At 33.3% G+C, this 19,192-nt stretch overlaps 1 protein-coding gene across 1 annotated transcript in view; it reads left to right on the forward strand.

Moving 5' to 3' along the window:
* The window catches only part of LOC140051017 (uncharacterized), a 78,584-nt gene that overhangs the window by 44,594 nt on the left and 14,798 nt on the right, over window positions 1-19,192 (forward strand). Inside the window, exons 57-84 of the mRNA XM_072096079.1 lie at window positions 512-739; window positions 886-1,113; window positions 1,263-1,490; window positions 1,935-2,123; window positions 3,133-3,360; window positions 3,429-3,734; window positions 3,855-3,968; window positions 4,270-4,383; window positions 5,681-5,821; window positions 7,260-7,376; window positions 7,549-7,662; window positions 8,077-8,190; window positions 8,299-8,412; window positions 8,572-8,685; window positions 8,906-9,019; window positions 9,680-9,793; window positions 10,322-10,435; window positions 11,008-11,121; window positions 11,325-11,438; window positions 11,585-11,698; window positions 13,671-13,784; window positions 14,119-14,232; window positions 14,559-14,672; window positions 14,862-14,978; window positions 15,502-16,641; window positions 17,240-17,353; window positions 17,638-17,754; window positions 18,205-19,002. Of these exons, the coding sequence (XP_071952180.1) occupies window positions 512-739; window positions 886-1,113; window positions 1,263-1,490; window positions 1,935-2,123; window positions 3,133-3,360; window positions 3,429-3,734; window positions 3,855-3,968; window positions 4,270-4,383; window positions 5,681-5,821; window positions 7,260-7,376; window positions 7,549-7,662; window positions 8,077-8,190; window positions 8,299-8,412; window positions 8,572-8,685; window positions 8,906-9,019; window positions 9,680-9,793; window positions 10,322-10,435; window positions 11,008-11,121; window positions 11,325-11,438; window positions 11,585-11,698; window positions 13,671-13,784; window positions 14,119-14,232; window positions 14,559-14,672; window positions 14,862-14,978; window positions 15,502-16,641; window positions 17,240-17,353; window positions 17,638-17,754; window positions 18,205-19,002 (5,661 nt within the window). The remainder of the gene's footprint in view (window positions 1-511; window positions 740-885; window positions 1,114-1,262; window positions 1,491-1,934; window positions 2,124-3,132; window positions 3,361-3,428; window positions 3,735-3,854; window positions 3,969-4,269; window positions 4,384-5,680; window positions 5,822-7,259; window positions 7,377-7,548; window positions 7,663-8,076; window positions 8,191-8,298; window positions 8,413-8,571; window positions 8,686-8,905; window positions 9,020-9,679; window positions 9,794-10,321; window positions 10,436-11,007; window positions 11,122-11,324; window positions 11,439-11,584; window positions 11,699-13,670; window positions 13,785-14,118; window positions 14,233-14,558; window positions 14,673-14,861; window positions 14,979-15,501; window positions 16,642-17,239; window positions 17,354-17,637; window positions 17,755-18,204; window positions 19,003-19,192) is intronic.

Here is a 19,192-nt window from a genome sequence, read left to right on the forward strand (position 1 = left end):
TATTAAATACTATTCTTGCACGATCATCTTTTATTTAAAGTATCATCACCGTAAATACTACCTCATCACTCTTGCCATTTCATTTTTGTTATTGCACATACTTACCTGGCTCCTGCAATGTCCGACACAGACTACTGGACATACTGATCAGAGCTCATTGATCAAAACATACTGAAATGTACTGTTTTGCTCAATAAACACTGATATTCAGATCATTTCCATTTTGTTTATTTACAATGTTTATTTAAAAAAAACACTGTATTAATTTTGTTTATTTTTTTCATTTCTCTATTCTAATGTAAGAAAAGCTTTTAAATGTAAATTATTTTATTTAATTTGTCTTTTATATTTTCCATTGTAGCAATATTAACATTATTGTTTTCTTTCAGCAAATGTCCTGATTCATCGTTTGTTTATTGTTTGCTAATTTAATTTTTACAAAATTTAACAACTTAATCAAAAAGAACATATCAAACTTAGCATTTCATTTTCCTTGTCCATCCAATAATAGAAATTCAAGAGTGTTCCAGCAACCCATGTCAAAATGGTGGATTTTGCACTGAAAGAATAAATGGTTACGAATGTGTTTGTCCATCAAGTTGGACAGGGGTCAATTGTGATATTGACGTTATTGAGTGTGCCAGTTTACCTTGTATGAATGGCGCTACTTGTAATGAGTTAAGTGGTGGGTATTCGTGTACGTGCGTCCCCGGATATCAAGGAACTACGTGTTCTGAAGGTGATTATTTAACAAAATAAATTAAATAAATACAGAAACAGGAAAAAGGTAACCAAATCAAACGCATTTTAAAGCAACCAAATTCATAAAATTGGATATCATTTATTTTACATATTTTGATCAATTCCTTGTCCATCCAATAATAGAAATTCAAGAGTGTTCCAGCAACCCTTGTCAAAATGGTGGATTTTGCATTGAGAGAATAAATGGTTACGAATGCGTTTGTCCATCAAGTTGGACAGGGGTCAATTGTGATATTGACGTTATTGAGTGTGCCAGTTTACCGTGTATGAATGGCGCTACTTGTAATGAGTTAAGTGGTGGGTATTCGTGTACGTGCGTCCCTGGATATCAAGGAACTACGTGTTCTGAAGGTGATTATTTAACTAACGAAATTAAATATATACAGAAAAAGGAAAAAGTTAATCAAATCAAACGCATTTTAAAGCAAACAAATTCATAAAATTGGATATAATTTATTTTACATAATATTATGATCACTTCCTTGTCCATCCCATAATAGAAATTCAAGAGTGTTCCAGCAACCCATGTCAAAATAGTGGATTTTGCATTGAAAGAATAAATGGTTACGAATGCGTTTGTCCATCAAGTTGGACAGGGGTCAATTGTGATATTGACGTTATTGAGTGTGCCAGTTTACCGTGTATGAATGGCGCTACTTGTAATGAGTTAAGTGGTGGGTATTCGTGTACGTGCGTCCCTGGATATCAAGGAACTACGTGTTCTGAAGGTGATTATTTAACTAAAGAAATGAAATAAATACAGAAAAGAGAAAACTAGCTAACCAAATTAAACAAATTTAAAGTATTTTATCAAGTCAAGTATTTTTTGATAAACTTATTAAAGATTTTATCATCAAATTTTCCCAGAAATAAATGAATGTACCAGCTCACCTTGTTTTAACGGAGGAACTTGCGATGACATGATAAATTCATTCCGATGTATTTGTGATTGTCGGGGGAAATGAATAAAATATAAATTCCCGAAATACTGTTTTAAATTTAAAAAGTATATAATGTAATACTGATTGTTTTGGGAGGTCTTATAATCTTTGCCACTATTATATTACAGAATATTTAACATGTTATGGACTTAGTATTTTGTGAAAGCTAGTGCCATTAAACTTATCTTTACGTCGGCCCCTTTACTTTTGATAGTTAAGTTTCCACCTTAGAAACCAATATACTTTGGTTTGCAACTTTGACAATTGAGGGTTTCAAATTTAGTGTTGTATTATCTTTTCATATAGAAACGGATGAGTGTACGAGTTCACCGTGTATGAACGGTGGGACTTGTACCGATCTTGTCAACGCCTATATTTGTACCTGTGCAGGCGGTTTTGTTGGAACTCGGTGTGAAATAGGTGACCTATTTTGTTATATTTTGCACATGTTTTGCATATGCAAAATATCTATACAATTGGATCTTTTCCATCTGTTATCTGCACCTTCTATTTTGATTTGAATTTTATCTTTTACTTTATACCCCCTCGTGTTTGTTGCACTTGTTTACACGTTTCTCATGTGTCGTCAATAGACACTAAATTGAGAATTTCACCTGATTCTATTTATATCCCGAACAAGACTTTGTTTCTGAAAAATATTGGGAAATACTTAGCAATTCTTATAGTCATATAGCTTTAGCTACAAGACCTTTCTAAGTCAAATAGATAGAAACAATCCTGCAATTGAAAAGTAGTCTTTATTTTTTTTTTCACTTATATATCATTATACTGTTTAGAAAGATGTATATCTTTCTTTAGCTTGTTTGACCTTTTTTCAGAATTGCTTTCTAACCCTTTCTAAAACAAATATTAAGTATAATTGAAAATTTACTTTGTAATCCCCTCCATTTATTACTTTATTTAATACTATTCTTGCACGATCATCTTTTATTTAAAGTATCATCACCGTAAATACTACCTCATCACTCTTGCCATTTCTTTTTTGTTATTGCACATACTTACATGGCTCCTGCAATGTCCGACACAGACTACTGGACATACTGATCAGAGATCATTGATCAAAACATACTGAACTGTACTGTTTTGCTCAATAAACACTGATATTCAGATCATTTCCATTTTGTTTATTTACAATGTTTATTTCAAAAAAACACTGTATTAATTTTGTTTATTTTTTTCATTTCTCTATTCTAATGTAAGAAAAGCTTTTAAATGTAAATTATTTTATTTAATTTGTCTTTTATATTTTCTATTGTAGCAATATTAACATTATTGTTTTCTTTCAGCAAATGTCCTGATTCATCGTTTGTTTATTGTTTACTAATTAAATTTTTACAAAATTTAACAACTTAATCAAAAAGAACATATCAAACTTAGCATTTCATCTTCCTTGTCCATCCCATAATAGAAATTCAAGAGTGTTCCAGCAACCCATGTCAAAATGGTGGATTTTGCACTGAAAGAATAAATGGTTACGAATGCGTTTGTCCATCAAGTTGGACAGGGGTCAATTGCGATATTGACGTTATTGAGTGTGCCAGTTTACCTTGTATGAATGGCGCTACTTGTAATGAGTTAAGTGGTGGGTATTCGTGTACGTGCGTCCCTGGATATCAAGGAACTACGTGTTCTGAAGGTGATTATTTAACAAAATAAATTAAATAAATACAGAAACAGGAAAAAGTTAACCAAATCAAACGCATTTTAAAGCAACCAAATTCATAAAATTGGATATCATTTATTTTACATATTTTGATCAATTCCTTGTCCATCCAATAATAGAAATTCAAGAGTGTTCCAGCAACCCATGTCAAAATGGTGGATTTTGCACTGAAAGAATAAATGGTTACGAATGCGTTTGTCCATCAAGTTGGACAGGGGTCAATTGTGATATTGACGTTATTGAGTGTGCCAGTTTACCGTGTATGAATGGCGCTACTTGTAATGAGTTAAGTGGTGGGTATTCGTGTACGTGCGTCCCCGGATATCAAGGAACTACATGTTCTGAAGGTGATTATTTTACTAGCGAAATTAAATAAATACAGAAAAGAGAAAACTAGCTAACAAAATTAAACAAATTCAGTATTTCTTGATAAACTTATTAAAGATTTTATCATCAAATTTTCCCAGAAATAAATGAATGTGCCAGCTCACCTTGTTTTAACGGAGGAACTTGCGATGACATGATAAATTCATTCCTATGCGTCTGTGCTTCCGGTTACCAGGGAAACAACTGCGAACAAGGTGATTGTCGGGGGAAATGAATCAAATATAAATTCGTGAAATACTTTTTTAAATTGAAAAAGTACATAATGTAATACTGTTTGTTATTGGAGGTCTTATATTCTTTGCTACTGTTATATTACAGAATATTTCGCATGTTATTGACATAGTATTTTGTGAAAGCTAGTGCCATTAAACTTATCTTAACGTCGGCCCTTCACTTCTGATAGTTAAGTTTCCACCTTAGAAACCAATATAGTTTGGTTTTCAACTTTTACAATTAAGAGTTTTAAATTTAGTGTCGTATTATCTTTTCATATAGAAACGGATGAGTGTATGAGTTCACCGTGTATAAACGGTGGGAATTGTACCGATCTCGTCAACGCCTATATTTGTACCTGTGCAGGCGGTTTTGTTGGAACTCGGTGTGAAATAGGTGACCTATTTTGTTAATATTCTGCACCTGATTTGCATATGCAAAATATCTCTGCTACTTACTTACGCCTACCTAAAATATGGATCTTTCAGCTTTTTTTTTGTATAGATTTTAATTAATCTTAATGTTCTTGTCATATTTCATAAACTTACCATCTATACCTGCTTGTATTTGCACATGCACTGGATTGAAAATTGCACTTTAAAAATCTATTTATAATTTCAGAAAATCTCGAAATGAATTGCTTCTTTCTTATTAATAATCATTAGGCTGTAATAATTACATCCTAAATTACATATGCTAACTTCTCTTAATGATATTTAGCACACCTTAAATACATATTTTGTCATTTAGTTACAACTGTATTACTTTATTTGAATGTTACTCCATAACTTTCACTAAAATAAATATTTATACAGTAATTCAAAATGTCACTTTCACGATTCTGTATTAATACCATCCGTGCTAGATCATCTATACTACCTCATCACTCACTGGTCATTTCTCTTTGGTTATTAATGCATATAATGTTTTGTGTATTGCTGCTGTCAATACACACAGATAGCATTACACTTTTGTAAGATGTTACGGTATTTGTGTAAAACAATTGTATAATTAGTTTTTATTTTCTTTATGTGCACATAATGACTTAAGTATTGCTGCTGAAGTGTGTTTCAGCAAGTACTGACATGAATACTGTGCTGATTGCTCTGTGACAATACACACAGATATCATAATACACTTATAGGAAGTTTGTACAAAACATTTTAAATGGTCGAATGTTTTGTTTTTTTGTTTTTTGTTTTGTTCACTGTATAAGCATTTCATACTGTGTAAGGAACCCGTTAGGAAGTATAGCCTTAATTGTTTTGTAGTATTTTATTTTTCTTTTAGCATAGCTTTCTTCATTGTTTATAGTATACATTTATGTATTATCTTTATTTCTAACAGTTTGAGAATATGTTGGAGGTTTCAGGTTGTGATGCCCTTTGACCTATGCATTTGTTTAGCTGTTGTCGAATCGAATGAAGAAGCATTTCCAAATGTTCTTAAATTAGTTTTCTCTTAATTTATATGCTTTTTTATTTCAGATTTTAAAAAATTTAGAAAGAATTAACTTTTTTTTTGTATTTCCTTCAGGATAAGGATATTGTGTACATAAGATGATTGGTTGAAATAGTTGGATGAAATTAGTCGCCTTATCTGAGGAGTTTTTAAATTTATATAGAAGAGCTTGAAAAATTATTGTTCATTTTCATTCATCTTCCCAGTCCCTCTTTAGCAATCCTGCAGTAATTTGCTACTGTATTTTTTATAGTAACAACACCAACTGCCTGTGATAGTGGCCCATGTCGTAATGGTGCACTGTGTATCGGAGACATTTTAAACTTTATCTGCATTTGTACTTCGCAATGGATGGGACCGACGTGCGAACAGGGTGAGACAATAGAGACCTTTCAATTAATGGCAACCTGTACAATTGATTTTTAACATGTGTTTATCATAAACACACTGCAGTTGTATTCTTAAGCCCCATTTACACTAGGATGATAAATATATAAGAAATGCATATCCATCTATTTATCGTCGATCGTTATCGTCGTAGTGTAAATGGGCCTTTACTGTTATAACCTTTTTAGGGAAAGGATATCCTTAAGGTATCTTTGAGGTATCCTTGAGGTATCCTTGAGGTATCCTGGAGTATCCTTGAGGTATCCCTAAGATATCCTTGAGGTATCCTTGAGGTATCCTTGAGGTATCCCTAAGATATCCTTGAGGTATCCTTGAGGTATCCCTAAGATTTCCTTGAGGTATCCTTGAGGTATCCCTAAGATATCCTTGAGGTATCCTTGAGGTATCCCTAAGATATCCTTGAGGTATCCTTGAGGTATCCCTAAGATATCCTTGAGGTATCCTTGAGGTATCCTTGAGGTATCCTTGAGGTATCCTTGAGGTATCCCTAAGATATCCTTGAGGTATCCTTGAGGTATCCTTGAGGTATTCTTGAGGTATCCTTGAGGTATCCTTGATGTATTCCTAAGATATCCTTGAGGTATCCTTGAGGTATCCTTGAGGTATCGTTGAGGTATCCTTTAACCCTACAGCAAGTGGAGTTTCCTAGTAGAACATTTGTAATGCAATGTTCCAGGTTGTCACAAATTCAAAGTTCTCCTAATTATGGATAGTGTCCATTGATTGTCTCTATGAATATGTATTAGCATGATATGTCTTTGCTATACAAATTACACATTTTGTATTACTTGGTAACCGTTGCGCAACTCTTTGTGTTATTAGTTTAGAGTTAATGGGCTCTTTTTTTAATGTATGATTTTTAATAGTAAACATTGTGATAAACATTATAGATTAGATAATCGTAAGTCATGAAAGCATGGGTGGTATATTGTCAGCAGAGCTCTGAATATAAAGCAGATGTCTTTTGTTTAATTCTCTTTTCACTCTTGCATGTTTTTACATCTTTTCATAATTTGTTTATTTTTAACAATAATACATATATAATAAATATTTTATCTTTGCTTATAAAGTATGTAAACTTGTTTATAGCATGCACCATTTGCACTAACTTTTTTTTTTATAAATAGAATTCTGGTTTTAGTTGTCGTGTGTTGTATTTAGAATAATCGGTTTTGTATATATTTGTCATTATTTTATATATTTTTTATGTAAAATGCACTATAATGAAATTTCAGGAATAATTGTGTCCTGTCATAGCACAGCAATTATGACATGGTGACATCACAACAGAATAATGACATCACAGGCTCGATGTCATTCATATATCATAGTGACATCACAACAATTATATTGACATCACGGATAAATCTTGTATTACGATAATTAGATGAATATAATTTCAGATGTTGATGAGTGTGTTACTTCCAATATTTGCCTGAATGGCGCAACTTGCGTTAATACTGTTGGAAGTTTTGTGTGCTTTTGTGTCGCTGGTTTCAGTGGAATGTTCTGCGAAATAGGTACGGTATATGATAATCATTTTGTTACTATTTTTGTTTTTATTGCGCTTATTTGAGACATGCCCCTTTAAACATTTAGAGTATTGCATACAACTTGGAATGAACTACTCTTCTCTGAATACAGTATATATATGTATATATTTCCCTGTTAATTTGTTTTTATATTTTCTAGATGATAACTATTGCATTCCTTATCCTTGTTTCAACGGAGCAACATGTGTTGAACAACAGACCTCATTTTCTTGTATTTGTGTTGATGGATGGCTTGGACAACTATGTGATATAGGTATGTAGTGCTATTGAATAATACAACTGATATAGGTACGTAGTGCTATTGAATAATTAGGTGTGTCTGCTCATGTTATGTTTTTTTTTAAATTTGCCCACCATTTACTTGGATGTTTTTTTTTAAACAAGTGTGTATCACTTTTGGACCATGTCAATTTTAATTAATTTGTACTTTGGTTTATTGTTTTTATATTTTTATATATTTAATATAATGTACGGTATATCTGTGATCCACTTTTAAAACCAGTGCTGTGATAACTATAAGCGTTATAAAAAAAAGACAAAACATTTTTACAAATAATAAAAGGTGTCTCTCATTTCACAGTATGTAGACCTAACTGGTTATATCTGGCGCCCACTTTCTTTTTCTTTATTGTGTCAATACTATTTTAACTGTTTTTATTGTTGTTAGACGAAGATGAATGTTTGATGAATCCATGTTTGAATGTGGCCACATGTCAAAATCTACCAGGCTCATTCCAGTGTAACTGTGCTCAGGGATTTACTGGTTCATTGTGTGAGATAAGTATGTACTGCAATCGTGTGTACAAACAGAAAGACATAAGTTTTTAAAGAAATAATGTTATTATAAACACCTTTTCTGATTGTCCATTAATTTTTAATTTTATTTTAGATATTGATGAATGTGTTGGTAACACGTGCATGAATGGTGCCACATGTATTGATGGCGTCAATGCGTTTGTATGTTCTTGTGTTTTGGGATATACCGGTTCTAACTGTGAAATTAGTATGTATACTCATTTATTAATTAAACCAATCATTTACCAATTTGTAAATGACTCATTCAATTTTAATCCATGATTAATCGGTCAATACATGTATTTAATTTAACTGATTATACTTCATTATAGAACTCTTAAATATGTTATCTTTAATAATCTTTCAGATATTGACGATTGTGCACAATCTCCCTGTTTAAATGGTGGCACATGCTTTGACCAAGTGAATAGTTATTTGTGTTTCTGCGTTGCTGGTTTCACTGGAGATACATGTGAAATAGGTATGGTAGCAATAAGAGAACATGACAAAAATGCACAGCACACAAACACAGCATCACTTGATTAGTACACAAATAATGATGAAATCACTTAGTACACAACAATAATGACATCACTTACCACACAAGACATTATGACATAATCCAACAAACATCATCACCATTCAATATTGATTTGTTTCAATAATTAATAACATTTTTAACATGTGTCTTTCTATTTTAGATATTGATGATTGTGTTGGTAACACGTGCATGAATGGTGCCACATGTATTGATGGTGTCAATTCGTTCGTATGTTTATGTGCGTCAGGCTATACTGGTTCGAACTGTCAATTTAGTATGTATTTTTTTCATTAATAACTTCTATCAATTAACAATATCAGTCAAAATCAAGTTCCAGTTCGGCCGCCATAAATACCGAGGCTACCATCTGTTCACATCTCCTTATCTCTTTTTCCAAGCATGTCTGTTTTGATCGACACGCTTGGCGTTCACTAAATTCAATCCTGTCCGTTATTTGATGTTATCAAACCATTGTTTCTTCTGACGTCCTCTCTTTTTCTTAATTCCCTTCTACCTTTAATATTAATGTCAGTGTACGGTACTGCCACTTCCTCTTATGATGTGGCCAAAGTACTACAGGTACTGCCACTTACTCTTATGATGTGGCCAAAGTACTACAGGTACTGCCACTTACTCTTATGATGTGGCCAAAGTACTACAGGTACTGCCACTTACTCTTATGATGTGGCCAAAGTACTGCAGGTATGCTTTCTTTTCACGATCTCTCTAAGCAGTTGTCAAGTAATAATAATCATTCAGTCATTGTAGCTGAACTAATCAATAAATTTTAATATAAATGTATAAGAGTAATATCAGAACTATGCCGAAGAGAGCCTTCAGCCTGCGCCAATTCTATAGAAATGCTGCAGTGGAATAAATTAACAAACTTTATTTAAAAAAAAAAATCAATTGTTACTGTTTATCTTTATTTTAGATATTGATGATTGTGTTGGTAACACATGCATGAATGGTGCCACATGCATTGATGGCGTCAATTCGTTTGCATGTTTATGTGTATCAGGCTATACCGGTTCTAACTGTCAATTTAGTATGTACTCATTCAATAATTAAACCAATCAATTATCAATTTGTAAATATCACATTCAATTTAAATCCATAATTCATCAGTAAATAATTGTTTTATTATTTTTTTGTAATCAATAATAACTCAATCATTCAAGCTGAACTAATCAATCAATCAATTTTAATGTAAATTAAAAATAATTTTATTTTATAGTTGTTTATTTATAATTTAATTTAGCATTTAAATATATACTATATGCTTAATATAATTAAGTAATTCTTTTAATATTTTAACTTTAAGTCATCATCTATATTATTTATATTATTTGTATTAATTAGTCACTGGTTGGAGGTACACACCTAATTGGTGACAGTGGCTTAGGCTGCTTTTGTGCTTTCCTGGCAGCTAGTGACTATGATTTTATATTTCTTCTTACGTCGTGTTTGCTTAATTTGTTGATTTGTATTATATTTTGTAAAATGTATCTTTTGCTAAATAAATAATAATAATAATAATAACAAATAATCAATACAATTTCTTTTTCTTTTTTAGATATTGATGATTGTGTTGGTAACACATGCATGAATGGTGCCACATGTATTGATGGCGTCAATTCGTTTGTATGTTTATGTGCGTCAGGCTATACCGGTTCTAACTGTCAATTTAGTATGTACTTTTTCTTCATTATTAACTTTTGTCAATTAACAATATCAGTCAAAATCAAGTTCAAGTACCGTTCGGTAATACTGAGGCTACCATGTTCTTTTAAGTAGGTCTGTTTTAAGCGAGACGCTTGGCTAAATTCAATTCTGTCCATTTTTTGATGTTATGAATCCATTGTTTCTTCTGACGTCCTCTCTTCCTCTTACCTTCTACCTTTCATTCTGGTGGTACTGTATCTGCAGTTTTAGTGCACTGCCGCTTCCTCTTATGATGTGGCCAAAGTAGGATAGCTTTCTTTTCACGATCTTTCCAAGCAGTTGTCAAGTTCCTCAATATGCTTCGGTCAATAATCAGCCAATAAATTGAGTATTAGATATAAAATCAGTAATAATTCATTCAATCATTGAAGCTTAACTAATCAATACATTTAAATTTAAATGTATAAGAGTAATACCAGAACTATGCCGAAGAGAGCCTTCAACCTGAGCCAATTATAGAGATATGCTGCAGTGAAATAAATTAACAAAAATTCTTTTAAAAATCAAATCAATTTTTATTGTTTATCTTTATTTTAGATATTGATGATTGTGTTGGTAACACATGCATGAATGGTGCCACATGTATTGATGGCGTCAATTCGTTTGCATGTGTATGTGTATCAGGCTATACCGGTTCTAACTGTCAATTTAGTATGTACTTATTCATTAATTAAACCAATCAATTATAAATCTGTAAATATCACATGCAATTTAAATCCATAATTGTAAAGTTAATACTTGTATTTTGTTATTATTTGCAATGTATTGAAGTTTTGTAATCAATAATAACTCAATCACTTAAGCTGAACTAATCAATCAATCAGTAATCAATACAATCTAGTTTTCTATTTTAGATATTGATGATTGTGTTGGTAACACGTGCGTGAATGGTGCAACATGCATTGATGGCGTCAATTCGTTTGCATGTTCTTGTGTACCAGGCTATACCGGTTCTAACTGTGAATTTAGTATGTAGGCCTACTTATACCATTTACTTCTATCAATTAGCAATATCAATCAATGACTCTTTTAATCTCAATAATCAGTCAAGAGATTGAACTTAGTTTAATGATTAAATGACACATTAACATTTAATAATGTATTTTACTTTCAGATATTGATGAATGTGCACTATTTCCCTGTTTAAATGGCGCCACATGTTTTGATCAAGTGAACAATTATGTATGTTTATGCGCAGCAGGTTTTACGGGAGTGAACTGCCAAACAGGTATAACAATAATCATTCAGCACACAAAAAATGATAACATCCGTCAGCACACAAAGAATTATGACATCACTCTGCAAACAAACAATGACAGCCGTCAACACACCAAAAACGATGACATCCGTCAACACACCAAATACGATGACATCCGTCAACACACCAAAAACGATGACATCCGTCAGCACACAAACAAATCACATCACTCAGCAGACAAACAATTATGACATCACTCAGCAAACAAATGACATCCGTCAGCACACCAACACCAATGGCATCCGTCAGCACACAAACAAATCACATCACTCAGCAGACAAACAATTATGACATCACTCAGCAAACAAATGACATCCGTCAGCACACCAACAACAATGGCATCCGTCAGCACACAAACAAATCACATCACTCAGCAGACAAACAATTATGACATCACTCAGCAAAAAAATAACATCCGTCAGCACACCAACAACAATGGCATCCGTCAGCACACAAACAAATCACATCACTCAGCAGACAAACAATTATGACATCACTCAGCAAACAAATGACATCCGTCAGCACACCAACAACAATGGCATCCGTCAGCACACAAACAAATCACATCACTCAGCAGACAAACAATTATGACATCACTCAGCAAAAAAATGACATCCGTCAGCACACCAACAACAATGGCATCCGTCAGCACACAAACAAATCACATCACTCAGCAGACAAACAATTATGACATCACTCAGCAAACAAATGACATCCGTCAGCACACCAACAACAATGGCATCCGTCAGCACACAAACAAATCACATCACTCAGCAGACAAACAATTATGACATCACTCAGCAAACAAATGACATCCGTCAGCACACCAACAACAATGGCATCCGTCAGCACACAAACAAATCACATCACTCAGCAGACAAACAATTATGACATCACTCAGCAAACAAATGACATCCGTCAGCACACCAACAACAATGGCATCCGTCAGCACACAAACAAATCACATCACTCAGCAGACAAACAATTATGACATCACTCAGCAAACAAATGACATCCGTCAGCACACCAACAACAATGGCATCCGTCAGCACACAAACAAATCACATCACTCAGCAGACAAACAATTATGACATCACTCAGCAGACAAACAATTATGACACAGCACACAAAACAATAATGACATCACTCAACTCAAACACACAATGATGACATGCAATTGAATAATGCCATCACTCACCATTAACAAATGGTATTATTTTATACACTGAAGGGAGACATCTACAAATTGTTTTTTTCCGTTTGGACAGGGAGGAGTGAAATTTCATTCTTCTCTGGTTTGGATTGGTTGCACAGTGCTTAAATATATGTCATAGTTACACATAGCTGGGTGGTCATAGTTACACATAGCTGGGTGGTCATAGTTACACATAGCTGGGTGGTCATAGTTACGTAGCTGACGATTTCACAGCATTGGTATCCATTTTACATCTAAGTTGAGGGGAACTTTTTCCATTTTTGACAAATTGCATTATGGGTACTAATATAATATTCTTACTGCACGATTCCAGGTTAAAGTCCACCATTTATCAAAATGATATTGCACTTCCTAGTTTCAATTTTGTCTGCACATTTTATTTATCTAAGGTCATTCTTGCACACTATTTTAGATATTTAGCACGGATTTTTTTATTTTTGTTTCTTAAGTACACCTTCATTTTATATTTACATAAACTCTAAAAAGTCACCTGATTTACTTATTTAAATAGAATCTTACACTGGCTTTACTTTTTCTTTTCTAATGTAATTCCTTATTTTCTGTTCATGGAAATATATTCTGACAGTATCGTTCATTTGAATGTTATTAATCTTCACTTGGGTATGCATAGCTTTGTTGTTCTTCTGCCTCCACTGTGTGTCTACATTGCTTTAAGTATGCCAATTGAGACAATTTTTTCTGCATTTTGAATTCAACCATCTTCAGATATAAATGAATGTGAAAACAGTCCGTGTCTGAATGGTGCTACCTGTTTTAATGTACCTGGTTCTTACCAATGTTTCTGCGTTTCTGGTTGGACAGGATCATTCTGTGAAATAGGTAATTTGTGTGTGTGATTGTACACTGTATTCCAATGTAAATTATCATTGGGTTTATTTTACTGACACAGATGTAAGCGTAGTTTGGCTATAGTCAGTGTTTTCATTACATTTTATTCATTATAACTTCATGTATTATTCATTTAAGAGTACCACTTTTCCTTCTTGGAGTAATCATGAATTGTTTTGTTTCATTTTTGAGGACATGAAATTAGGCTCTTTGCTCTTTTATACAACAAACTTTTATACAGCATAATAAAGTACCTTTTTTAAATATTCCATTGTATAGAAATTATTTTTTTAATTGAATGAATGCATTAAATATTCAATTTCAGACATTGATGAATGTGAAACCATGCCTTGCTTGAATGGAGCTCCATGTACCAATTTAATAAATGGTTACAGGTGCGATTGCATCATGGGATATACTGGAACAAATTGTGAAACAGGTTAGTGAACTCTATTAAGTCGATTTCTTAAACAGTGGAAACGAATGAATTATCTGTCTGGGTTAGTTATGTCTGGACTTTCGGATTTCAATATTGTATTTGTGAGGTTTATCTTTTATTTCAATACGTCATGGAATAATGTAGGCCTAGGTCAAATAAGAAACAGTCATGGAAGTTACTAGGTGAATGATTGGACATTCATGAATAACGATAACCATAGATTAAAGAAGAAATACTTTTGGCAACATTGGCAGAAAACAAACTTTAGAATGAATAAGAATGCCTATTATTTTACATAAACGTATTTATTTAATTTTCTACTTTAGATTTCAATGAATGTTCTTCTGCTCCGTGCCTAAATTTTGGAATGTGTACAGATCTGTTAAATGCATACACTTGTACGTGCTCAGAAGGGTACACTGGTATCAACTGTGAATCAGGTAACAAATAATCTTGATACGCTAAATAATAATGATCTACGCATAGTCATGACATCATCCTTAATAAACACAATACTATGATCTACCTACATGATTAATTTGTATGATGTTATTGTAGTTTATTACAGTATTTCTGAACTTGTATTAGTCATTATCAGAACTAATTTGTTTTAAAATATCTTAATTTAGAAACTGTCGAGTGCCAGTCCAACCCATGTCAAAATGGTGCCACCTGTATTGAAGTCATTGGAATGGGTTTCAGGTGTCAATGTACACCTGGATACCAAGGCGAGCTATGCGAAGAAGGTACACGAACCAGATACCTAGTTGTGCTTATATTGTATAATGCTTTATGTTTTACTGATGACATTATTGCATGCCATTAGTATCATCAACTATAATTTGTAATCGAATTCATAATTTGTTTCGTGATCAACGAAGGAATAAATACAATACATGTTAACAAACCACAAAGCTCTCTATCGTATTGCTCATAGAAATTACATATAAGACATTTGTTGATGTTATGCCACTCTGTTAATTGCTGCTTTGACTTGCTTCTTGCATTGAACAGCCTCGTACTAGAGACCACTAATAACATTTTCTAATTACAAAATTTAAGGCCAACATTAAACATTAATGTATTTTATTACAACAATTAGAAGTGAAATAAGCGGCCACAATGTCACAGTAAGTGATAAATATACAAAAATATTCATGTTAACATCAACTTTATATTTTCTTTTATTGGCGGTGGTCTTTAATAAGAGGTATTTAATTTGAAGAAGATAGCTTCAATTTGTATGTTGCATGTTGTTTGTTGTTTTAGATAAAGATGAATGTGCTACTGCACCATGCCTCAATGGAGCCACTTGCATTGATCAAATTAATGCATACCAATGTGAATGCAGTCCTGGGTTTACTGGCACAAATTGCGAAACAGAACTAGAAGAGTGCATTAGTAACCCGTGTCAAAATGGCGCAACTTGCTATGAACTTAATAGTAACGATTACATGTGCGTATGTCTTAGTGGATACACAGGTAAAGATTGCGAGATTGATACAGACGAGTGTGCAAGTGGTCCGTGTCTGAACGGGGCTACTTGTATTGAAGGTACCGGAATGTACACCTGTGAATGTGCGTTCGGTTGGGACGGACGAAACTGCGAAGTACCAACACAGTGTTCCACTGCCACATGTTTTAATGGCGGAACATGCATCAACTTTCCCAGTGGTTATGTCTGTTTATGTGATCCGAATTTCATTGGACTAAACTGTGAAATCTCAGTGGGATGTTCCAACGTGTTGTGTGAAAACGGAGGAACATGTACCACTGATAGTACTGGTGCTGGGTACTGCACCTGTCCAAGTGGATATAGTGGTGATCGATGTGAGAACAATATCGGTGATCCGTGTGGAAGTAGTCCGTGTTTAAATGGTGCGACATGTACTGTAAACAGTAATGGATATAGTTGTATATGTATGGTTGGATATACTGGAAATACTTGTGAGGTAAACATTGATGATTGTCAAAATTCACTATGTCAGAATGGTGCTACATGCATTGACCAAACAAATCAATATATCTGTGCTTGTGTGTCTGGATGGACTGGAACATTTTGCGAAGTAAACATCAATGATTGTGCGTCAAATCCGTGTCAGAATGGAGGACAATGTTCTGATGGTATCAACTTTTATACCTGTACTTGTAGTCCTGGATATTCTGGAAGCGCATGTGAAACAAACATCCAGGAATGCTCAAGCATGCCATGTTTAAACAATGGTAATTGTATCGACGGTATCAATGAATACACCTGTCTGTGTCAACTTGAGTTTGCTGGAGACCGGTGCGAAACTAATGTATGTTTTGAGAATTTATGTCAAAATGGAGCCAGATGTATTGCAGTGTCTCAAGCTTTTTATCAATGCGATTGTCTTCGTGGATTTACTGGAGATTATTGTGAAGAGGGTAATATTTTTCTTTAGTTTAAGCTGTTGTATATTATTATTGCTTTTCATGTAAAAATATCATTCAGTATAATCAATAAATATATGTCATTGTAGCTTGCTGCTTTGCACGCATGCCTTATAATAATTATTCTACAAAAATTGAGCCGATTTGTGATATTCATACCAAATTAACACGTGGAGTAAAACGTCTAAATATAAGAATCCCCACTACACCCTTGGTAAAATAAACTCATGGTTCAAAGTTTCAGGTGCAAAAATATGGAATAACTTACCAACTGAAAATAAATATTCACCAATAATTACTTTAACGCTATATATCGGTTCCAATTTTTTGTGTCTAAGACAGTACCACAATGTAAATAAACAAATAAATAAATAAATAAATGATAACTAAATAGCACAGTATTATAAGTTCAATGTTATCCTTGTGAGACAAAGAAAACACATTTCAGAAAATGGAATGGGACAGCATTTAAGAAAACCAAGTTGAACCCAAACAATCTTTCCGATTTGCATTTAAAAAACATCAAAAAATAAAGTACCAAAACATCTGTGTTATTTAATAATTTGTTGTTAACCTTTTTATTATTTTTTAGAGGTTTTTGGGTGCAGCAGCAACCCGTGTGTGAATGGTGGTACATGTATTGAGAATCTATCGGCATACACGTGTGAATGTCCAGTGGAGTTTATTGGAGAAAATTGTGAAATTGGTACGCATGCATAATTTACTATGGATGTTCAAAGTCTTTTAGTTTAGGAATTGTCGTACCTATATCAATTTTTTCATATTTTGTATTTTATACGAGAATGTTTTCCTGGCCATTGAAACTCCAATTTGTATCTATTTTAAAATTTATATTGAAGATATTCTTTGCTAAAACATGCCATAATCCATCCACGGAAAAATGTTATAGATATGACATTGATAGTAAAAACATGTCTTAAATAGTAGATAAATAATATAAAACAATACAATAAAACGTTTCTTTTTCAGCGCGCACACCTTGTCCCGTTGATATTTGCTTGAATGGGGCATTTTGCGAAGAACTTGCTGTTAATTCATATCGCTGCATTTGTTCGCCACAGTATACTGGAATCCAATGTGAAATTCGTAAGTAGTATATTGTCAATGTTTTTTATTCATTTAGAAAATAATACTGGAAAAATAATCTTTTACTCAGTTTTAGTACTTGAGTTTGTCAGTTAAGCAAGCATATACGCAGAATTAAGGATTACTTTTGTTAGTCTCAGGATTAAACCGGAATCTAACACGTATTACAGAAATACTAACTAATGTAAATCATATATTTTACAGAAAAAATCCAAACATGATAGCCATTTAGTAATTCTAATAGAATATATTACATAGATCTAAAAAAAAAACAATATTGTGTTGCGTAATTAATTATTATTATCACAGTAATAAAAAACATATTCTTACAGATTTTCAAATAACATTTCGCTCAATGTTTTTTTTTACAATTATTATGGACATGACATTTGTAATAGTCGTTTTTTAACAGTTTATTGTGTTACTCTTACAATTTATTTTGGTATATAGTAGAGAAGCAATGCGATTCTAGTCCATGCGCAACTGGAGAGACTTGCGTTGATGTGCCTGAAGGCTATGAATGCCAGTGCCCTGACGGTTACGAAGGGATTAATTGTGAGATCGTTTCAGACTATTGCCATGGTAATCCATGCCAGAATTCTGGAACATGTTATGAAATAACAGAGGGATTCCTTTGTCTATGCCAAAATGGGTTTGTAGGAACGTTTTGCGAAACGAGTATAGGTCCGTGCAAAAGTTTACCTTGCTTTAATGGTGCTGTCTGTGTGGAATTACAATCAGATTTTGTTTGTCAGTGTCCTACTGGTTATGAAGGGCCAACATGTGAGATATTGGTAAATTACTGCGATAACGTGCCTTGTCAAAATAATGGGAGATGTGTACCGTGGATTGGCGGTTACACCTGCGAATGCCCTATGAACTTTGTCGGTGACAATTGTAATGTCCGAATCAACTTTTGTGATCTGACCTCCTGTGAGAATGATGCTACATGCTTTGAGTTAGATTCAGGATATGTCTGTCAGTGTCAACTAGGTTACGAAGGGGTCAATTGTGAGATGGAAACGACAACGTGCAGTAATATTGTTTGCGAGAATGGTGCAACATGTCAAAGTACAACTGAAGATTTTCTTTGTGTATGTCCAAGTGGATACACTGGTAGACTTTGTGAGACCAAACTGCTGCTTTGTGACTCGGATCCATGTCTGAATGAAGCACAGTGCAACGAACTTACCAACAGCTATGTTTGCGTCTGTCTTCCTGGTTTTATTGGTGTACATTGCGAGACAGGTATAAAACTTGGTGGCGAGTTGATGTGATTCTAAAACTTACCTACTACTACTACTACAGTACCTGAAGTGATAATGTAATAATTAAATATACACTCTGTGAATCGTATATGCACTGTATTTGTCTTCATTCATCTGTACAATTAGATGATCAAATTACTAACATTGTATTTTTTGTTTTTTTTTTTATG

The sequence above is a fragment of the Antedon mediterranea genome, chromosome 1, assembly GCF_964355755.1.
Source record: "Antedon mediterranea chromosome 1, ecAntMedi1.1, whole genome shotgun sequence".
NCBI classification, from domain to species: Eukaryota; Metazoa; Echinodermata; class Crinoidea; order Comatulida; family Antedonidae; genus Antedon; species Antedon mediterranea.